The 22,593-nt window shown below is 34.2% G+C and overlaps 1 protein-coding gene and 1 pseudogene across 8 annotated transcripts in view; both read right to left on the reverse strand.

Moving 5' to 3' along the window:
* Window positions 1-22,593, reverse strand: part of MAP4K3 (mitogen-activated protein kinase kinase kinase kinase 3) — a 124,030-nt gene that overhangs the window by 14,740 nt on the left and 86,697 nt on the right. For 3 of the 7 annotated variants that reach the window (XM_081156978.1, XM_081156975.1, XM_081156981.1), the window contains 10 exons: window positions 18,441-18,479; window positions 18,156-18,209; window positions 15,361-15,403; window positions 13,590-13,746; window positions 12,677-12,789; window positions 9,956-9,997; window positions 8,470-8,554; window positions 6,051-6,130; window positions 2,146-2,206; window positions 1,943-2,060 (listed from right to left, as the gene is read on the reverse strand). In XM_081156978.1, the coding sequence (XP_081013104.1) occupies window positions 1,943-2,060; window positions 2,146-2,206; window positions 6,051-6,130; window positions 8,470-8,554; window positions 9,956-9,997; window positions 12,677-12,789; window positions 13,590-13,746; window positions 15,361-15,403; window positions 18,156-18,209; window positions 18,441-18,479 (792 nt within the window). The remainder of the gene's footprint in view (window positions 1-1,942; window positions 2,061-2,145; window positions 2,207-6,050; window positions 6,131-8,469; window positions 8,555-9,955; window positions 9,998-12,676; window positions 12,790-13,589; window positions 13,747-15,360; window positions 15,404-18,155; window positions 18,210-18,440; window positions 18,480-22,593) is intronic. The other 4 variants (XM_081156980.1, XM_081156977.1, XM_081156976.1 and 1 more) reach the window with 3 other exon arrangements.
* LOC308565975 (single-stranded DNA-binding protein, mitochondrial pseudogene) lies at window positions 7,522-8,079 on the reverse strand (annotated as a pseudogene). Its single transcript has one exon. The product of its transcript is annotated as a single-stranded DNA-binding protein, mitochondrial pseudogene (transcript).

Consider the following 22,593-nt stretch of genomic DNA (forward strand, 5'->3'; position numbering starts at 1 on the left):
TAAACTTAGCTTAATTTCAGTCATAATTTTATAAAAAGACAATTAAATTTACCTTACCAGCACCCAATTAAATGGAAGACTAAGTTAACTAACATTCTCAATGTATTTAATGTAGGATATTTTAGGTTATACCACAGACACAGTTCAATTTACCATGCCTAATAATGATGACAATCAGTCTATTTATTGAGAGCCTACTAGGTGCCAGAAACCACGGCAGGTACTTGACATACATAATTTGTCATTTTCAAAACAATTCTGCAAGATAGGTATACTGGTTCCATTTTACACATGAATATGTTGGAGAGAGTGTGAATTTATCCAAAGCCCCAGACCTAGAGTAAGTGAATGATGTAGGATTTAAATTCAAGTCTAACTGGATTACAAAGCCTATGCTTTATTAAAGAAGATATATAAGACAGTACAATAAATACCTATATTTATAATGGAAACCACAAGGCATTACAAGATGCTCAGTCAAAGGATGTTTAATTTGTGCTCACTATATGGTAGAAGAAATAGCACTAATACATACATGAAATATTATCATGCAAAAAAAGGTTTTCAGACTTTCTGCCAATAAACAAGAGAATTAAGAGTAAATTTTACAGTGATTAATTTCTAGATAATGAAACCGAAGAAAGGACCTTGCTGAGTGCTACTAACTCTAGAGACTGACTATAACAAAATAACCTGAAATAACAGCTTAGAGGTAAACTGCTCTTAGGTAAAATCTTCTGTATGTGAATTCCTTAACAGAAGAGGTAATCTCTTACTCAATTTAGTCTCAGCTAAATACTAGAACGCTTTCAAGAGCTGAACACAAGGTCTGTAGCCTCACAAAATGGTACCAAAAGTGAATGCATTGAAGTTTATGTGCCTCCTAACTTGTACCTTATATATACTTTTAAAGCTTGGTGGTCCACGCCCACAGGAATTTAGGATTTCTAAACTAGCAAGCTGGATGGAGACATGCTATAAGTAGGCAGAAAAACAGCACAAAGTGAGTGGCAGCTGGGAGAAAAAGTGGGGCAGATAAGCTATATGGGAAGACAGAAACTCCCTGACCCCATTCTTAGAGCTAATTTTGGGGAAATACTCCTAACTCCAAGTACAGATATTATAGTTGAAGTATAATAAGTTCACAATCCCAACTGAGTCATCATAAAAAGATCCAATTAAACGCAATGTAATCTACTTTAAGGAGACAGAAAAAGCATGCAGTGTAGTTTTAAATAATTTTCACCTAAAATGTTAATTTTTAAGTGTTTTTGTGCACAAAGGGGAAAATCTTAGTTATCTGTAAACTCAGCAATTGAGAATAACAGATTTTCATGGTACTTGAAAGCTAAGGTCCTATATTAGTTGCTTTACAACTACTATTATAATGGGAGAATGGCTATATTATAAAGCTTTGTTAAAATACAATATCAGATTCAGAAGACTTTGAGTAAATAAATGAGGTCCAATATAATAATAGCCAAAAGAGAGTGTAATGAAAAAAATCCCTGAAAGTAGAAAAGCAAAACCCCTTACCTTCTAAGTAATTATCTACTATAAAAACCTTTAATAACTCATTTTGATTTCTAAGTTTAGAACTATACTTTCAGAAAAATTCATTCTATTCAAACTAATAGATATGTGAAAAGCACTATATGTAAAGTAAAATTATCAGCAAATTACAGAAAAAAATTAGTTTTAATCTTATAGAAAAACAAAAATTCAAAAGAAAACATCTGCTATAATTCGAAAGTATAACGTAAAATTTTTAGATGAATGTGTTAAACACGTGAAAATATATTACTTCTTACAATTTTTTCATTACACATAATCTCTACTAACTCAAACTGAGTGCCTTTTAAATTTCTGTAGTGTAACTCTTTATTAGAATGATTTAACATATTATGTCTAAGGATGAAAACATAATTACATGTACAGCTACCTTGGCAGTATTCTGTCAGGGAGTTTGTGTGCTGGAATAGCAACAGGTAACTTCTGCATCTGTCTTGCATAATCAAAAAGCCCTGGTAAATTATGGGAATAAAGCTGAGAAGCTTTACCTGTAGAGAAAAAACCAAACATAGCATAAAAGCTAATAATATAAACAGCCACAATTGTAAGGCACTTAAATACTAAAAGACTTACCAGATATTGATAGTAAGCAATTATTCATTACATACAACCATGTACACCTTCGGGGGAATAGCTGATAAAAAAAAAAGCACAAAGTTTACAGAGGATATTAGGTAACAGTAGTGTAATATGTACATATTAACCTAAGCCATATTATCAATAGGCCAGTTTTTAAAAATGAAACTCATTTTGAATAGAAATTCATTTTATAAGGTATTTAAAATAAGATGACACACACATACACATATATGGGAGGGAACAAATAAGTTAGCAATGCAATTTCATTATCTAAATCTTAAACCATGATTCGTGCAAGTCTGTTTTATGATAAGGTCTATGTAATCACAAACTATGCAGGAAAAGAACATTTCTAACAGTGTCTATTCCTATATTGTGGTTCTAGGGTTAGACAGTTAAGACTCGCTTGTGTACTTCACCCCAACATGTTCTTATCTATGCATATGGACATGCATAGCTTTTGGAATGAAAGAGATGGAACAATCACAGTGCAGTGGAACATGGGATATGGAAGCACTAGGTGTAGAGAAAAAACCAGCTGAGAGAGAATGTGATGAAAATCTATAAATTGTAAAGGACATAAATGTATATATATGGAATTCATTACTGAAATCTAGTACATATGAACTGAGAGTCACCTCTGGAAACCTGAAAGTGATTAGAAAAGGGAGTTTCATGGAACACAGTCCATATCCTTTGAAGGAAAAAAATAGCTGCTCTCGTTCAGCTATTCCATTATGAGCATCAGTGGGTCTCAAAGCGGTCCTTGTGCCAGCAGCATAAGCATCGCCTGGGCATCTGTTAGAAATGGAAATTCTTGGACCTCCTTCCAGATTTACTGAGTCGAAGTTCTGAAGGTGGGCCCAACAATCTATGTTTTAATCGGCCCTTCTAATGTATTGTGAAGTTTGAGAACCGCCGGCGAGTATGACCAAAGCATTCTGACGTAACAAGCTGGCCTGCTGGGCCTGCTCTGGCAGGTCCTACCAGGTTACTCCAAAATATTTTGGGATGAGGGTGGGGAATGAGAAAATGAGGAAATAAATGATGAAACATATCAAGGCCTCTAAGGATATTACTACATTAAAGCACAAAGTCACAATGATGGCCCTGAATAATTAAGAGATAAGGTAATAACCGCCTGGCTGGGTGTGGCTCAGCTGTTGAGTGTCAGCCTAGGATCCAGGAGATCGAGGTTCAATTCCTGGTCAGAGCACATGCCCGGGTTGTGGGCTCAATCCCCAGTCGGGGGTGTGCAGGAGGCAGCTGTGACACTCTCATCACTGATGTTTCTACCTCTCTCTCTCCCCTTCTCCTTCCTCTCTCTGAAATCAATAAAGATATATTAAAAAAAAGAAAAAAAGAGATAAGGTAATAATAAAAGGGAAGAAACAAATTAAATGCATTTCTCTAGTACCAAATCTCTGGTTTATTATGAGACTATATATTTGTAGTGTAAGCAACTTAGTTTATTTAATGCAAGTACCAGGAAAATACAAATTCCTTCCACATTACCAACAAAGAAATAACAGAAAGTATTTATGCAAAGTTGTATTAAGTGTTGGATTTCACTTTGGATTCTCATTTTTAGCCACATTTAATAAAACTCTAAAGTTATTCTAGATTTGTAATGTCTACTTCCCTTAGCAAATTAGGCTCTGGGTGAAATAATCAGTTTAATAAAAGCATATAGTAGATAAGAGTAGGTTCTACAGTTTGCCCAGATTCAGAGATCTGCTTTCTCAATGACTCTGTGACCTTGGGTAATTTACTTAATCTCTGTGTCTTCTTTGTAAAACAAACACCTATACCTAATAGAGTTGTTGTGGTGATTAAACAAGACACTCCTTGTAAAGTGCTTACAAGATTTATGCACACTGAGCATGCAATAAATGTTAGCTATAAATAATAACAGCAGATAAAACATTTAAAACCAAGACCCTGTTTTGTGTCATTTTCTCACCTTTCAGCATCTTCCCCTATCTAGCGGACTCATGCCACCCAGTTTCTTTCCTCTTAAGTAGAGAAAACCAACCTAACAATCGATTTCACAGTAACATGCAAAAATCCAGGGCTTACATATACTCATTCTCTACAGGCTTGCTCGGGGAGGAAAAATGATTCCTTTTGAAGGGAGTATGCAGCTAAGAAAACATTACTCTACTAGTGCATTTCAAATGCGGAAGCACCTAAGAAGGGACTTACTGAAGACAGGCTGAGTGGAGTTGATGAGTGCCTTCATGTAACAGTCCCTTAAATTAGGCTAATAAATGCTTACCCACATACGCATGAATTCAGTCTTATTCTTTATAATTAATATTGTTACCAGTAATATGATTTTTAGATATATTCTTATATCCAAAAATATTACTTTTTAATTAGTTACTTACTAATTATTATAAATAAGGTCCTTTTCTTTTTTCCCCTAGTCCTTGTGTATTTTTCAGCTACTTCACTGTATACTCCTCTAATTAAAAAATTTAGGCTATATCATACAGTTTAGGACATTGTTAAAAACCTGAATAAAAAATGTGATGGGAGAAGGTGGGAATGCTCGGCTATGAAGAAATTATCATTACTTATGGATTGTTCTTCCACTTTATCTGTAATCAATTTATGTTGATAATGAAGCACTTGCACATCCCACAGGCACCCCAAACTCAATGTGATTAAATTGAATGCATCATCAATGCCTTCAAACCGACTTCTCCTTCCGTATACTACGCCTTCTGTATACTACACGCTGCCTAAGGTAATGTCACTCACCCAGTCACTCGTGTTGGAAACCTGAAGTTTCCAAACTGTCTTTAAGCTCCATGTTGCACTGGTCATTCAATTTGGCTATCTTTCTCCAGGCCCATCTCTAGCTCTTCCACCTTTCTCTAGGCCCAGTGCTTCTCTATAGGAGCAATGCAAGCGGGAGAGGCAGTGGGTGAAAGAGTTAAGGACAAGGACTCTGGAGCCAGCTTACCTGGGTTCATATCCCAGTTCAGACACTTAACAGCTGTGGGATCTTTGAAAAGTTACTAATCCTTTCTGTGCCTCAGATTTCTCACCTGAATTGGGAATAACACTGGTATCTACCTGAGAGTTGTGTAGATTAAATAAATGAACATATGTAAAGCATCTGAAAACTGTGCCTAGCACATGCAAGTTTTACACAGGTATCAGCATTTAATATCATCATCACTATTACATTTTTGCAGGTTGTTTAGTGTTCCTGACCTCTGAGTACTAAATGCCAAAGTTTCCCCCATGATCGTGACAATCAAGGGAGTCCTCATACAATTCCCCGCCCCGTGTTTCCCCGTCCTCTCCTCTCCGCCTGACAACACTTCTTTACCCTTTAATCATAATCTCTAGTCTCATCTCTAAGGATGCTGCAAGTAGATACTTTCTAAAACATGGAACTAATCGTCAGCATGACAGACAAAGCTCTGAGGCCTGGCACCTGCCTGCCCACCAGCTCTGTGTAGCGATACTACTCTGCACTCACCTGGCACTCATGCCTACCCCCCCCCCCCCCCGGTAGCATTTATCCTTTGTCTCTCAAAACCGTCTACTCATGGTCACTTAGGGGCCATTCCAAATGTCTCTCCTCCTTATCTCCCCCAGGGTGGTGCCAGGGACTTCTGCCTCTGTGGCCTGTACCTTGTACTACATCTAACTCTGAGTGATGCAGTTACTGGTTTATGTGTCTGTTTCCTTGATTAGATCATGAGCTCCTCAGGGTAAAGACTAGTTCTGTGAATGTGTCTTCAGTACATGGTAAATAGAACGTGCTTTACGAAGGCTTTATGAATAAAAGAGGCAGCAAATCATACATTAATATTATTTCTTGTCTAATGTCTACTTATAACAACTTAAAAATTAATAACAAAAAATACAAAATATCATACCTGTTCCATTGATGTTTCATGAAGTTCATTAAGATTCAAGGTATAAATCCCTTCTTCAGCACCAAATATCAAGTACTGATCTGAAATGACAAAAATTATTCACTGATTTATATATATATATCTTTAAAAAAACTTAGTCTAAAATTAAATATGCATTAAGATATAAAAAATAACTGATTTATAAGCATTACATATTTTTTATTTTAATGCATACAAGTTGTTAGACACTGCAACTTAATGAATTGAGTTATATGCAAATATTACCCTCAGAGCAGTGAAGAAATTTTATGTAAGAAATGTTTTAAAGAGTGGGATGCTAGGCTTCTCACTCATCAGAGGGTACAAAGGACTGGCAGAGAATCTAAAATTCCTTTAAGAGAGGATCACGTACAACTGACATACAGAATGTAAGTTAAGAACAGCTGATACAGATTCAAAAATTTTGCAAATAGGCTATTATTATTATAAGCACTAACATAAAAAAAAAGATCTGCCCAAGCTGGTTTGGTTCAGTGGTTAGAGTGTCAGCCCACCAACTAAAGGATCCTGGGTTCAACTCTGGCCAAGGGCACATACTGCGGCTATAGGCTCAACCCCAGTCAGAGCGTGTGTGGGAGGCAACCAATCATGTGTCCCTCTCACATCTATGTTTCTCTCTCTCTCTTTCTCCCTTCTCTAAAAAGCAATGGAAAAAAATATCCTTGGGTGAGAATTTAAAAAAAAAAAAAAAAGATCTGACTTGTGCCTATTTAAAATTGAAAGTTAACTAAAACTTGGATACTTGCTAGAGCACTCAACATCTTCTAGAAAATAGCAGATGTTTGGCCATGGTCCTGTTTGATCGGTTTTTACAACATAAAAGAACAGGTTAAGAACTTCTCCAGACTGAGGTATGGAGAACTCAGAATGCCATGAGCACTCCTGCACTGCCCAGTGTTTAGGGTTAGTTCTGGTAGACTGCAGGCAGTCTGTGGTCAGACAACTGAACTGACTTCAAAGTGTAGCTCTACCAATGAATGGCTGGGACCCTCTCTGAGTGTCATTCTTCCTACCTGTGAAATGAAAGTACCTATACCTTGGATTTTTAAAAGGGTTAGAAAGAATACGTGTGTGTGTGTGTGTGTTTCTCTACATATCTTATATAGTTATTAAGATACAGATATATATAAAGTCTTTTTCTAAAATGTTTTCATTAATTTCAGAGAGAGAGAGGGAGAGGGAAATAGAAACATCAATGATGAGAGAGAATTGCCGACTGGCTGCCTCCTGCACACCCCCTACTGGGGACTGAGCCCGAAATCCAGGCATATGCCCTGACTGGGAATTGAACCATGACCTCCTAGTTCATAGGCTGACACTCAACTACTGAACCACACCAGCTGGGCTATATATAAAGTTCTTAGCCAGTACCTAATGACAACTATTCTTTTTTTTTTTTTTAATATCTAAAATAATATTTTAATTATCGTCTTTAGAAACTATAAAGACTATACATGATTTGGAAATGAGACTGTACCAAACACTGGCCAAAGAAGAACAGTCCGCTCTCCGCCTTCTCTTTTGTCTGGTCACTCAGAAATATGATGTTATCAGCTATGATTGTTGTTGCTTGTTGCCTCACATTATTTTTACCCACGTATTCACCATAGTCTACTTTCCCTTCCACATAAATTCAAGACCCCTTTTTCACATACTGATATGCCACGTCTCTGAGGCCTGGTCGGAATACTGAAATTCTGTGCCATGTTGTCTTTTGACTGACATCACCCATTTGGTATGTCTCATTGTCTCCTGATTTCCATATCTCATTTGTCGCTAGAGAAAATATTGTGACTGGGTTTTTCCCTTCCACCTGTCTCATGACAGGGTCTTGACCCACTCGCCCGAGTAACTGCACACAATTCAGAGATCTTTCAAGAACCAAGCCGCTTACTACTTCAGACTCATGTCTTACAAATTTATGAAGCACCTGTAACACAGGTCTTTGAAACATCGCTTCTCCTTTTTCTACAATCTAATCTGTAGTCTCCTCCTGAAGCTCCAGCCCCCGACAAGTACTCTTATTATGACCCCTTTTAAGGTGAGAGATCCTCTAAAGACATCCTGAATCCTTGGTAGTTAAATTCCTTTAGCAATGGCTATGTCTGAAGCACAGATATTGAATGATTGTGTTGCAGAAAAAAAGAAACTTTTCTGGAGGAAATTAGGGTGGCAGAGAGTGCATGGTTTCACTATACTGACATGGTGACTACACAGTAAAAATGTTTTTTAAGATTTTTTATTAATTTTTAGAGAGAGAAGAAGGAAGAGGGAGAGAGATTCAGAAAATAAATAAAAATAAATAAAATAAAAAAATGCTTTCATGGCCTCAGTTTAAAAAGCAATTATAAAGATAACAGATAAAAACATACAGTCATACCTCTGGTATCTGGGTTTATCCACGACGTTGCACAGTGAATTTTTAAGGGACACCCATTAAAAACCTTTGAAAAACAAGCACCCATCTGGAAAAATGAAAAGTAACAAAATTAATATACCGGAGCCATAGTCATTTGCCTTACAGTGGTACCACAAAGGCTGCAGGCACAACAGTTGTTGTGAACTGATACCCGATTTTACTTGAAAGAGTTATTTTTATCTTCTCAAACAAAGCAGTAATAGCAACCAATTCTGCACAATAATTTGTTTACAGAAATATTGTTTCTATGTCCCACATCAAGAACAATATAATACTCCCTGGTAAGAAGGAAATCAATCTCTACAAAGGTGAAAAATTTTCTTATTTGGTCTGTGAGCCTAAAATCATTGAATTTAATATTACAAAGTAAAAGAGGTATGACTGATTTCAAAATTCATATATGCACTTCAATCTCAGAACATACAGACTCACTTTTTTAAAAAAATTGAGCAATCTGATTATTTTCTCTGGAAGATTTCTTTGATGTTGATATTCAATTACCCTTTAAGATAGCTACCAAAAGTTGTATGTAAAGTACTGCTAAAACCCCTAAAAATCGCAATGATAAAATGAGGTATGAAACAAACTAGTTTCAGCCTTAAGCTGATTTGGTCCTATCTGGTGTCCCTGTTTATCAGCTCCCCCAAGAACTGCACACCTGACATAACAGTTTTATCTTGTAGCCAAACAGGAAAGTTCGTCCTATTGCAGACATACCTCGCTAGACTTGGAAGCTCTTTAAACTCAAAACTTACATATTTATTTAGATCTTTATACTAATTAAAAAGTATAAAGGCTAAAAAAGGTATAGTTGGGAGGTTAAAAACTAGAAAAACTATGGACATCTAAACTAGTGTTACACAGCTTTTGATTATAGCTTTGTAGCAGTGAAAATGTAGTTCTATCTATACAAACCTAAAATTACACTGAGTTAATATAATTTTAATCTTAGGACAGACAGCATTGTCTAAAGCAAACAAACAAACCCACAAAAAACTGTACTGTAGGATATCTAAGGTCTAGTTGTAGGGTCTCGTTACAGTTAGGCGAAGTTTTGTGATATGGGTGACTAAGGCCTTTGGGTCTGAGTTTTACTCTAAAATTCTATGTTTTGATCATTGAAAACATGTTGGAAAAAATGTGTCACATCTACATTCTGTACTTCCTATTACAGCCATGTGCCTTTCTCACATTTCTTCAACAATATCTGCAAGGAAGATATTAATACATTTTGGTATAAAGGAGCTTTAAAACATGTAATTTTATCTTGAAAACTACTTTTCAGACACAACCAATTAATATTTAAATTACCAATCTTAAAGATTTTTTCCGTAATTATGGAAGTTTTTTCAAATAGGCAACCAGTCTAACCAAAAGTACACATACAAGCAATTATCTGCCATTGTATTTAGTTTGAAAACTTCATCTATTTGATATTTATACTTACATGCACTTTAGGTGTTGGGGGTAGACCGTTACTAATAGGCTTCTAGAAAAAGAACACATGCATGATTACACCTCTTTTGTTGCTGTTTGGTATAACAAACACATATATTAGAATAAAACATATGAATACATTTTTTTTGTAAAACAAAACACTGTAGATAAGGCTGAATGACGTTTCCTATAAATCTTCCAGTCTTATTCCTAGTATCTATGCCTCAAAAAACCGGTTTAGTGTCTGTCCTCCAAACCTTTCTCTAGGCAATTACATGTACTCACGTATTTGTGCATCCTTCCAGACGTTGTGTATATTCATGTAAATGTCCCCACAGAAAATACTGTTTTTGTGTGTGTTTAGGAATGTAATAGTTACGCACTATTGCACAACTTGTTCTTTGCCTTAATATTGGGTCTTGGACAGCATTTCATATCATTACATAGATCTGGCCCATTTGTTTTAACTGCAGCATAGTACGGCTATAACATAATTTAGCTATTCCCTAATTGTTACTGAATATTTAGGTTACTTTCAATTCTTTACTATAACAACAATGTGGAAATGGTCACCCTTGCATATACCTTACTATGTAATGTGTGACCTTTTTTAGGGTATACTGTAAGAAGTGAAACTAAGGGAACATTTTAGTGGATACTGACTGCCACACTGTCAGAGTACCCACATCATATCACACTCACCAGTAATGTGTGAGAGTCCCAGCTCCTTATAGTCTCATAGACACTTAACATTTGTTATCAAACTGATTAGTAAAAATTGTTTTCTCATGTGTTTTTCATTAATTTGCGTGTCTCTAGTTGATAGAAAGGTTGAGAAGTTTTCTTAAAAATTTACTGGCTCTCTGTATTTGCTCTTCTGTAAATTGTTTTTTCATATTTTTTTACTAAGTTACCTTTTTCTTATCTATTTGCTGGAGTTCTTTATATAATCTAGATTTAAATACTGTATCTAATATATATATCTTACAAGTGTGCTCTCCTAGTCTATAGATTATCTTCACCTTGTTTATAATGTGTTTTATCAATTGAAGTTTTAAATTTTGATTTACTCAAATATATTAAACATTGGTCAGAGGATACTGATAATTACAAAAAGAGCAAAAATACAAAATTAACTAAAAAGCTACTGTTAACTGATTTCATACAAATATTCTGTTTAGTACCATGTATACAAGTAATTATTACACTTTTGAAATTGACTATATAAAATTTTACTTTGCAGATCTGTTTATGAGAATGCACAGACTGTGATTGCCACCAATTTCTGACGTTTTTTTCCATTTGGCAAATACTTTATGTACTTATTTTCATATTTATGTTCTTAAATTATCTTCCATCATCTATTTTAGTGAAACATTATTTTTAATTAGGGAGCTCTGAATGTTATAACTTAGATTTAAGTACTAACAAAACTGGCTGTAAATAACCAAGAAGCTACATAAATGGTAATCATGTTTCAGTATACCATAGATAGTTTATCCTAGATACCATGGAATATTTACTTCAGAATTATTAAGACTGTTAGTTTAACTAGTAGTTCCTTATACTAAATGAAATAAAGTAACAGAAAAAGTAAGTTAAAAATGCACACATAATAAAATATATACATCTCTCAAAAGTTATTATACTGTTGCAGAGTCATTAAGCTGCATTTTTGTACTACATTAGCAGGGCTGCTAAAATTTAAACTGATGAAAGCAAAAACGCACTGCTCAGTTGAAAAGAATTCATAAAACCCATTTCTGAAGGACATTTTACACTTTTGTTAAAAATGCAATAAATTTCACAAATTACAATGGATAACCCCAGTCAAATGCCTTAATTGAATTATAAAAACAATATTCTATGTGAAATCTTAATAGTTGAACAGATACAGTATAAAGCCTTTAACAATGCTTACTGTGCAAAACCACAGCTATATGCACATAAACATATACTAAAGGTACTATAAATTTCTATAAAACAACAAATATTAGTATACACAAAAACTTCAAAAATATTCTCATCTCATGATCTCATTGGCATGTGCTAAATTGGGAATTTTAAGGATTTTTGTTGTTTTAAGTTCTATGACGACAAATGTCTTCTGATGAACAAGAGTAAATTCTTTACAAATATAAAATAATTTTAATCTCCCTGGTAAGTACTATTTATGTTTTAATAGTTATATCACGTGTTTTACTTAACATTTATAACAGAAGTTGCTATGGCTAATTTCATTTTTCTTTAAGTGATCTCTACTAGAAAATAATCTTAATTTTTCTTCCTTGTTAACTATCCTGAGAGTAGTAATATCACAAATCACATAATCTACAGTTAGAATTTATCCTAGCATAGAAATTATAGTTTTCCTCATCTGTCCATGTCCTTGTTTCCTAAACTTCTTGACATTGTAAAAGGAACTTTTAAGAATCAATGAGAATAATAATAGTTATTGTCTGAACAAGCACAAGAATTAGACTGTTTACTTGCATACAGGTCACAAATTGGCCTAAGTAATTCGAACAGAAAGCCATCATTCAAGTTTACCATAGCAAAGATACATTTTTAAAAGGATTTAAACAATCCATATTATTACAATTAATACACAAAAATACCAATATAACTAATTATAAAATATGCAGTTGCTATAGTTCACTAATTATTATCGCAAAACTAACAGTGAAAAAGAAAACAAATACAAGCAGACTTTATGAATATAAATACCTACTGGTACATCTTTCTTTTCTTTCCTTGAAAGGTCTGTTCCTCTATGTTCATTCTGTTGTTGATATAATGACCCATCTCGTTCACCATTTAACTGGAAGGAGCCCGTTCCATTTCCTTCAATAAGATGTTTAAATATATTTACAAAAGGACTCATTTTCACTCAGAAAATTATCAAGTAGGACAGCAAAATATCTGTGACAGTGTCTGCCTGCATCTGGGATCACCCAATCAGAGCGTTTAGTACTGAAGAAAAAATTCTTATGTATATGCTCTTCTAATTTAAATTCAGGTTCTACCTAAATACATACATTTGTGTTAAGAAAACAAAAAAGAAACACTGAAAACATAACTAGTTTCAGGAAAGGAGCAATTTAGAATATGTTACCAAAAAAACTTCCATTGTTCTTTTTTTAATTGCTTCTTTTGCGTAATAAACAAGAAACTTAACAGTATTAAAACAGCATACTCTGTTATTAACTTAGAGGCAAATACCCAGCAACTATTGACCATTATTTTTTTAAATGATTAAATAAAATAAACAAAGGAGTTGGCCAAAGTTCCCCTTTTCCTAAAACACACGTAGTCTGGAACCAAAACACATTCTCCTTGTTTGTTCAAAATTTAATTTCTTTTGTTGCCAAACTACATATAAATGATGAACTGGACATAAACAAGACTCCAAAGGAGGGAGGGCTACATACAAAATGAGACAAAAGGGGCAAAGTATCCCAAACTAGGCCACAGGTAACCCTGTCATAAAACACTTCAAACCACAAGGCAAAAAGGAGAAATCATCTCTACAGCCATTGCTGTCCTTCCTCCTTCCTCAAAGGCATTTCAAATAATCTCTTAAAAGACAGATTCCCTCCATTTTTGTTCACACAGTATGAAAACCTGTTTTAGCCCCCCCTTACCTAAAGCAACAGGCTTCTGTGGAGGTAACCTGGGAGGCGGCGGTCTAGGTGGGACCTGGGAAGGTTTAGCTGGGCTCTCCGACAAAGGGCATCTCTTGATTGTCCCCTGGTTATCCTCAGTAGAATGAGGTTCCTGGGGTATGAATATGGACTTAGGCTGAAATAATACAGAAAAGGAGATCAATGATTAAACATGAAATTATTCATGTTTCATTAAACATAAAAAATTAAGTATTTTTCCTGAAGTAAATATTAGTATATACCAGAGGCTTTTAAACTGTGTATACTAGGAGAGTTTTAAGGTTCTTCAACTATCTGATTCATATTATCTGAGTACACATTCTAAAATGATACATTAAAATGTTTTCTCAGGAAAAAAATGAGGCCTCTTTCTATGAATTCCTCACAAGCCTTCCCACTTAAGACTTGCCAAATAAAAATATTCTGGTCTTTCTTATCTCCAATTTAAATGAGTCTTTTTATTTTAAGCATTCAGGCTAATTGAAGTTCAGCTCCTTACAAGGCTAATCTAAACTGTCTCATAGATGACTCAATGTCTTTTATGTTAATGCTTAAACTTTCAGACTAGGGGCAGGAGAAGATAACAATTAAAATTTTATCATTGTGGAAAATACTAACAGAAGATGCCTGAGAAACTTCTGTTCAGACAGCTGTAAAGCCTCCAGTCAGCAGGAGGTTTGGAGAATTTGTAAATTCTTACAAGTGTGTCCCTTACTAGGAAGACTGCTCAGCACTTATCTCTTTGAAATTCAGATCTCTATACTTTTGCTAATATAATACTAAACAAGTAAGTACAATATTATTTATCTGTGCAAATCACCTTTTTCTCAAAAGTATAAAATGAAAAATACAGTAATATATTGGATGCCAAGACTGGTCGGACTCCAATTCTCATACATAATCCCTGATTTCAATAAACCTTATAACAAACAGTTCATTTTTATAAACAGTGCATTTTATAATTAAAATTTGCTATGCATAAGCTTATAATAATAAATTTATATTACCATTACCTATATTAACTCCTTTTACCTTAAAAAAACACTCATCTGTTGGAATAATTCTATTATTTTATGATGCTTTTGTTTGACAAAAGGATGTCACTGACTAAAAAAAAAAAAAATTGAAAATTACTGACCTTTTAATTTAAAAGTACCTTCTGAAAATTAAATATCTTTGATGGTAAATCCAAGACACCAGTTATTAGTAGACTGTTGATTTTGAGGAACAAAATTTTATTTAAAAATGTAATTTGCCCGGCCGGCATGGCTCAGCAGTTGAGCATTGACCTATAATCCAGATCGCGGTTCGATTCCCAGTCAGGGCTCATGCCCAGGTTGCAGGCTCGATCCCCAGTATGGGGCATGCAGGAGGCAGCCGATCAATGACTCTCTCTTATCATTTATGTTTCTTATCTTTCTCCCCCTCTCCCTTCTTCTCTCTGATATCAATAAGAAAAAAACACACATAAAAAATGTAATTTTTCTAACACAAGTTAACCCATTAATATAATTATTTTCATGTACAGATTTCTAGAACTTATTTTTCAGAATAAACAATAAATGCCAAGTTAGATAATTAAAAAAGACAAGCAATAATCATCACAATTATCTACTTACATCATGACTAGTAACTTCTTCAGGATGTTTCTTTGTGGATCCCAAGGGAAAATAAGCTACAGAGTAACTATTAATACAGTATTAAACAATCGCACACACAGAAATTCAAACTGAAAAACAAATCTGCCTACCTTTGGTGGCAAAGGAGGTGGAACTTTTGCTTTCAAAGTTGAACTATAAAAATATAAAAGTTTAGAATCAGAACTCTTTATTTTATAAAAAAAATCATTACTAAAATATAATTAATTTTTAAAAGTTATGGAAGAAAAACTTGCATAAACAAGTTCCTTTTTTCTAAGACTGCAGGCGTTTTCTAAAATATTTTGTTAAATATTCAAGTTATGCTGAATGAAGTATTATTCAGAAGTAACTGAGTAGATATGCCTTCTTGGTTTCAAGTACTGTACAGTAATTAAAACTGGAAAAGATAACTACAATTACAATTTATATCAACTGAAAGATAATTAATGTAAAAACATAAATAACAATTGGTTTAGGGAAAAACAGCAAAATGATATAGTATAAAATATATCACAAAGCAATATATATTTTTACCGTTAGATATGAAATATCTCTGATGAACCTCATAAAAATATACATACTCTATGAAATTATAGACAGAATTGATTTGAGTGAAGCTAAGGTTCATTACAATTCAGGATTTTAGTTTTTAAGAAGTTTACAAAACTTAAAAGATGACAGAGCATAAATTCTGATGAGGGAAACGAGGCCCACAGAGGTTAAGTGACAGAGAGTAGTGAGTCAGAGCAGTGAGGAAGGAAAACCTACACCTCCAAAGACTCAGGTGTTCTTGTTACTCTATCGTGTAACTGTATCTTTCTTAAAAAAAGAAAAAAGAAAAATGTAGAAGAACTAAATATCAATGCTTACATAAGTAAAAATATTACCCCTTTAAAAATATTATGTTTAATCCAAAGTATTTATTTGCTATACATCAGATGACATTTAATCAACCATAAAATAAGCCTCTTTGTAGTTGTAGTAATAATTATAGCAGCTACCAATTATTGACTAATTTATGATATTAAGCTACAAGATGTATTTACTATCATTGTTAGTTTTTTTCAAAGTTCTTTCTTATCATCTAGTGCTACGGACTGAACTGTGTCCACCCAAAATTCATGTTTAAGTCCTAAACCCCCAATGTGATTGAATTTGGATATAGGGCTTCTAAGAGATAATTATGGTTAGATGAGGTCACAGGGTGGGGTACTGATTCAATAGTATTGGTGGCCTTTATAAGAATAGAAAGAGATCTCTCTCTCTCTGCATATGCTGGAAAAGGTCATATAAAGACACAGCAAGAAGGTAGCCAGGAAAAGGGCCCCTCACCAGGAAATGAGGCAGTTGGGTACCTTATTTTGAACATTTATCCTCCAGAACTGTGAAAAATTTCTGTTGTTCAAATCATTCAGTATCTAGTATTTTGTTATGGCAGCTTGAGCTAAGACTGATTTTGGCACCAAAAAGTGGGGTGCTGTTGTAACATCTACCTAAAAATGTGGAGGCAGTTTTGAAATTGGGTAACGGATAGAAACTGAGAGTTCTTGCTAGAAACATGAATGTTAAGAGTGATTCTGGTTAGAGGTCAAAGAAAGAAAAGAGTAGAGCTGGTGAGAAAATTTCCATCTTCTAAGAGAATACATAAATAATCATCAATAGGATGCTGGGAGTAGGGACATTAAAGATCACTCTGGTAAGGTCTTCAATGGAAATGATGACCATGTTTCTGGAAACTGGAGGAAAAGTGATCCTTATCATATCGAGTCAGAGAACCAAGCTGAATTGTGTTCCAGTGTTTTGTGGAAGTTAAAACTTGCAAGTGATAAAACTGGATATTTAGCTGAGATTTCTAAGCAAAGTGCTGAAGAAGTGGCTAGGTTCTTTCTGACTGCTTATAATAAAATGAAATGAAAAAGATGAACTGAAGAAAAAATGTTAAGCAAAGAGAAACCAGAACTTGAAATTTGAAAAATTCTCAGCCTCTTCATATTAGCTCAGCAATGGATGGCATGAGAAAGCATGTTCTGAAGAGAGCACCAAGGTGGCTGGACTATCACTCAATAAGGAATTTATGGGATTCTACCAGCACAAACACTGGCAGTTTGAACTGAAGGGGATGGAGATGAGACAAAAATAAAAGGCTTCAAACTCCTTGGATTTCATAGGATGGGATGACAGAGGTATCCGAATATGCCCTATTCTTTAAGAGGGGAAAAATAATTCTGAAGGTGATGCATAGATTAGATCTAAATCGAATTGATCTATTATATTTAGATTGTCTTTGACTTTAGAGTTGATGCTGGAAAGAGCTAAGACTTTTAGAGCCACTGGGATAGAATGACTATATTTTACATGTGTTAAGGACATAAATTTAGGGGGGTGAGAGGCATAACACGACGAACTGAATTGTGCCTCCTCAAAATTGTATGTTGAGGTCCTAACTCTGGAGATAGTGCTTTTGGGAGGTGATGAAGGTTAACTGCGATCTTAAGAGTAAAGCCCTAATCGAACGGGATTAGTAGCTTTGTAAGAAGAGAGAAACTTCTCTCTCTGCATGCACACATGGAGGAAAGTCATCTGACGACATAGTGAGGAGGCAGCATCTGCAATTCTGGAAGAGAGCTCTCGTCAGGAAGTAAACTGACCAGGGGCTTTAGCTTAAACTTCCCAGCCTCCAGGACCGTGAGAAATACATCGTTGTTTAAGCCACCAGTCTATGATATTTTGTTAATGATGATGAAGCTAATACAACTAGAACAGAAAAAGGGAAAGAAACTGTGCTAGAACCCATGATACTATATTACTAATGATATTAAAATTACTGTCGATGTTAAATTGTCAGACTTATGAAATCAGATCACATGACACTTTTTCTTTTACTAAAAACCAAAACAGAACGTACTGTTTCGATTCATCATCATCCCCTTCATCATCTTCTAAATGTGCCACATGCCCTCTAAAGATAAAGAAGGATAATTCCATTGTTACTACGTGAACTTTACCAAAACAGCTTAAGAAGAAATTTAGAAAATGCAGGAGGGGCTACTGCAAGACTTCTACATCTTTACAGAATTCAGAATTAAAACAACAACAACAAAATGATCTTAAGGCTCCATGACAGAGGGGGACACACAGACTTCACTCATCTGTGACAAGTATTTTAAGCTTAATTAAAAAGTAAAATTACCGCTGATGTAATTCTTCTTCAACAGACTTCAGAAGACTCCTTAAAAGAAAAAAAAAAGTAATGTGAATTAAGTAAGCAATAAGTATATGTCTTTATCGCTTTAACCTTACCCATACATTTTTACTTTATGATTTACTAGAAATTTGCTACACTGATCATCTCTATAGCATAAAACATCAAGTTATATTTAATGAACTATCTCTATTTTCTGTTGTTAATGTCTTTATATATGTATTTTAAATGAGCAAAAAAATCCTAATGTTTACTGAAAAGTACCAATTCAAACAGAGGACAACACCCCACGAAATGTCACAATAGGACTGACAAAACAATAATTGCAGGGTCATAGGGGCTTCCAGGATTCAAATTTACCAGGAATATTTACCTGACACCTGAAATTACATTTTCTTTTTCTTAAAATAAGGAAGGTGACACGCTTTTAAAAAAATCATGCTCTCAGGCAATCCTACGAAATGAAAGTCAACATGTTGGCTCTCTCTGCAAAAGCATGCATGCATGTGATGTGAATACATGAATGTAGTAGCACTCTGCTTCCACAGAAGACACTCACTTACCTGAAGCCTCTGTTCTCCAGTGGTGGACTGGCAAACACATTTACACTTTTGGGAGACTAAGCCTGTATCAGACCAGGTGCGAGGATTTCATCATTAAGAGCAATTTTTAAAACTCCAATATTCAGGAATGGAAGAGAGAACTCATCGCATTCCCAAAGTCCCTTAGGTCTTTTCACTGCAAGTTCATGCAGCATACCCCTGTACTGCACTTTTCAAGCAAAAAAACTCAATTGCCTTCTTAAAACTAATGGGATAGAGAGAAATATGGTCACTAAGGTAAAAGTATTCAGCAGAAAATTTATTCTCCTCAAAAGCTGTAAGGTAGTACCTTCTGATCATTTTCCCCATATATATATATATATATATATATATATATATATATATATATATGGAAAAAAACTGCCCTTAGAATTATCAAAACATATAACCAGAGAAACTGAAAGGTACAGTTAGCTAGTACAGCAATTAATTGAATATTATTTTAGCCATCAAATTTTAATTAGGCCAGCTTAATAACGATCTAAGTATTAAAAATGACAGAGTTCTAAATCTTTGCAGATAAAAAAAATTGAGGTGCTTTAGTCAATGTATTGCCTTACTCACAAAGTCCTTCTAGGCTACCACTAGGGGGGGCTGGGGCTTCTCTGCCAAAAGGCAGTTCAGCAAAATGAGGACCAGTTGTCAAGCAAAGACAGCCTGACTCTGACTCCTGCCTCTGCCACTGTAAGCTATGTGGCCTTCAATAAGTTACTTTGATTTTTATGCTTCAGTTTACATATCGGTAAAATGGGAATTATAACAGTATTTCATGTCAAAATGTTTATATATCTGAAGACATAATGAATTTAATGAATGAATAATATAGGTAAAATGCTTAGAATAGTAAATTAGGACACAGTATTCAATCAGTGTTTTCTTTATTATTATTAATTAAACATTTCTTTAAACCAGTAATCTCAAAATGTGGTCTGGAGGGTCTCAGTCTCCTACAGGAGGTCTACAAGGTCAAAACTACTTTCACAATACGAACATATTTACCTTCCCACTCTTACTCTTTCAGAGAATGGAACTCTAGAGTTTTCCAGACTATAAGGAGCATATTACAACAGATTAGCAGCAGACAGGAGAAACCAGCTGTTTTCTATTAAGCCAGATATTAAGGAGATTTGCAAACAATATCAAACAATGCACTTATCTTACTAATATTTTATTTCAGAAAAAATAGCTATTCTTCATAAAAAATGTTGTTAGTGGGCCTCAAAACAAGTTTGCTGTATTACACTGACCTATGTAAAGCCTCTTCTTGCAATTATTTGCTGCTTGTAACTCTTGTGAGAAGAATGAAGTGGTATTAGAAGAGAGGCACCATAGAGGTGGCATTTGAACTGGTCCTTAATAACAAAAAAATTGTGGTGCCCAGAAAATGTTATTTATGATACCATGTAATGAGTATATTACTATTTTAAATAAATAGTTTGAAAAGTTCTCCGTTTAAGTTTCTAATAATATAAATATTGACAGTTATAACCTATATAAACAAAAACTCAATGGAGTCCTCAATAATATTTTAAGGCTATAAAGGGATCCTGAGACTAAAAATTTAAGAAGTGCTGCTTTAAACTACTTTATTAAATTAAACATAGATCTTTGAACTATACAGTGAGCTTTTATATCATTTTAGAAGATGTGAAAAGAGAAATATTTTCCTGATCATCTGACAATATTTTTTGAAATATTTCTTTTTCCAGTAAGGAATACTAGGATTTGAGGATAATTAAGAGGAAAATTTAAGCATAGTTTATTTTCAGTTACTGTGTGTAAAAGAGAAAGGCTGAATAAGAGAACATGAGAAAGCAGCTAGTCTATGGCTAGAGACCCATATATATTTTTTATTCATTTACTTGCAAGTCTTCTACTATGTGTTAAGACTCTTTTTATTAATAAAGTTAAAGAAGACATTAAGTATTAATGAAAAGTATGAATATGATTTGCTGTCAGGCTTTACAAAAGAAAAAATACAACATGGCTAGATCTGCTAAAAAGTCTATTTACAGTCAATACTGTATCTTGAGAGCACAGGAGAAAAATGTGATGCTGACTTAATCATCAAGACTGGGTGCTATACAATAAAAAGTGTCACTATTCACTAGTCCACTGGGATTCTTCTAAAAAATAATTTAGAGCTTTCCTTAAAAATAACATTTTGTTGGTTTTAAATGGTCAGAAAAGTTGGCCCCAATAATAATAGAATGCAAAAGAAAACCACCCAGTAAGTCAAAATACATATGCATTTATTTAAAAATAACTACTACTATCTTATATATGGTTCCTGCATGGTCCGTAATAGGTAGAAACCCATAAATGGAAATCTGTCTGCCTGATCACCTATGGAGAAAGCAGGAAATCCTGTGTTTAAAACACTGCCTAGTCACAAGAATAAAGCAGACATATCAGTACAGTAAGAGAAGTGCTACATCCATGCTCATGTCACATGTATGTATATACCTGTACACAAAACACAGCCAAAGGTCAAATTTTTGGCGAACCTACCTTGCCAGTGATTCGTTATATAGAATACAGTTCCTTAAGCAGGGATCCAATTAATCAAAAAAAATGAAGGTTGGGCAAATTATTAACATTTTACCTAGCCAAAGTAACCATATACTATGAAAATGTCTAATAGTTTAAAATAAAAAAATGGGAACTAAGGATTCTGGAAAAGCATTTAGAGATGGGCCATATGTATATATATATATGCAACTATGTCATTTAACATTATATTTAAAATGAATCCATAAAAGGTACATGAAATACTTTTTCAAATTATCTAGTCTCTTAAAATATATCAAAATTTGCTAATGAGGGCCTTAAAACTAGTGGCCCCAAATTTACACAAAACGACATAAAAAAATATGTGAATTTTTCATTTGCAAACTCACTATGAGACAAACTTTCCTTTGTTGCCCATCGACTGATTAGGACAAACCATAAATAGCAATAAGTTATTACTTAGATAGAATTTCATTTTTCTACCAGGAAAATTTCAAACTTATTTTCCATTTTAGGAAATATAAGTAGGTTACTAATAATAATTTTTAAAAAAACCCACCTCAGAGTACTTAAATGAAGTTCAGTTTAAATAAAAACTAAGGCATTTCTCTAGGTTGTCATTCAAAGCCCTTTCTCGTGTTGAAAAACATATTTAAATGATTTGTTTATAAAAAAACAGAGACATGATTTTGCACTATAATTACTAAACCTGAGCTACTTCTCTTTAGTCACTGTTTGTCACTCATATGTGGAATCTAAAGAACAAAATAAGCTAATAAAATAGATCCAGAGACATAGAAGCATGGAACAGACTGACGAATCTCAGAGAGAAGGGGTGGGTGGGAAGTGATTAATCAAAGAACTTATATGCATAACCCACGGACACAGACAATAGTGTGGTGAAGACCTGGGGCACGGGGGCAGTGTGGAGTGTTGAATGGGTCAATGGGAAAAAAAGAGAACATCTGTAATTCTTTCAACAATAAAGATAAATTAAAAAAAAATAAGGGTGTCTCAACTCTCTAATG

The sequence above is a fragment of the Miniopterus schreibersii genome, assembly GCF_964146895.1.
Source record: "Miniopterus schreibersii genome assembly, chromosome: 13".
Lineage (NCBI taxonomy): Eukaryota > Metazoa > Chordata > Mammalia > Chiroptera > Miniopteridae > Miniopterus > Miniopterus schreibersii.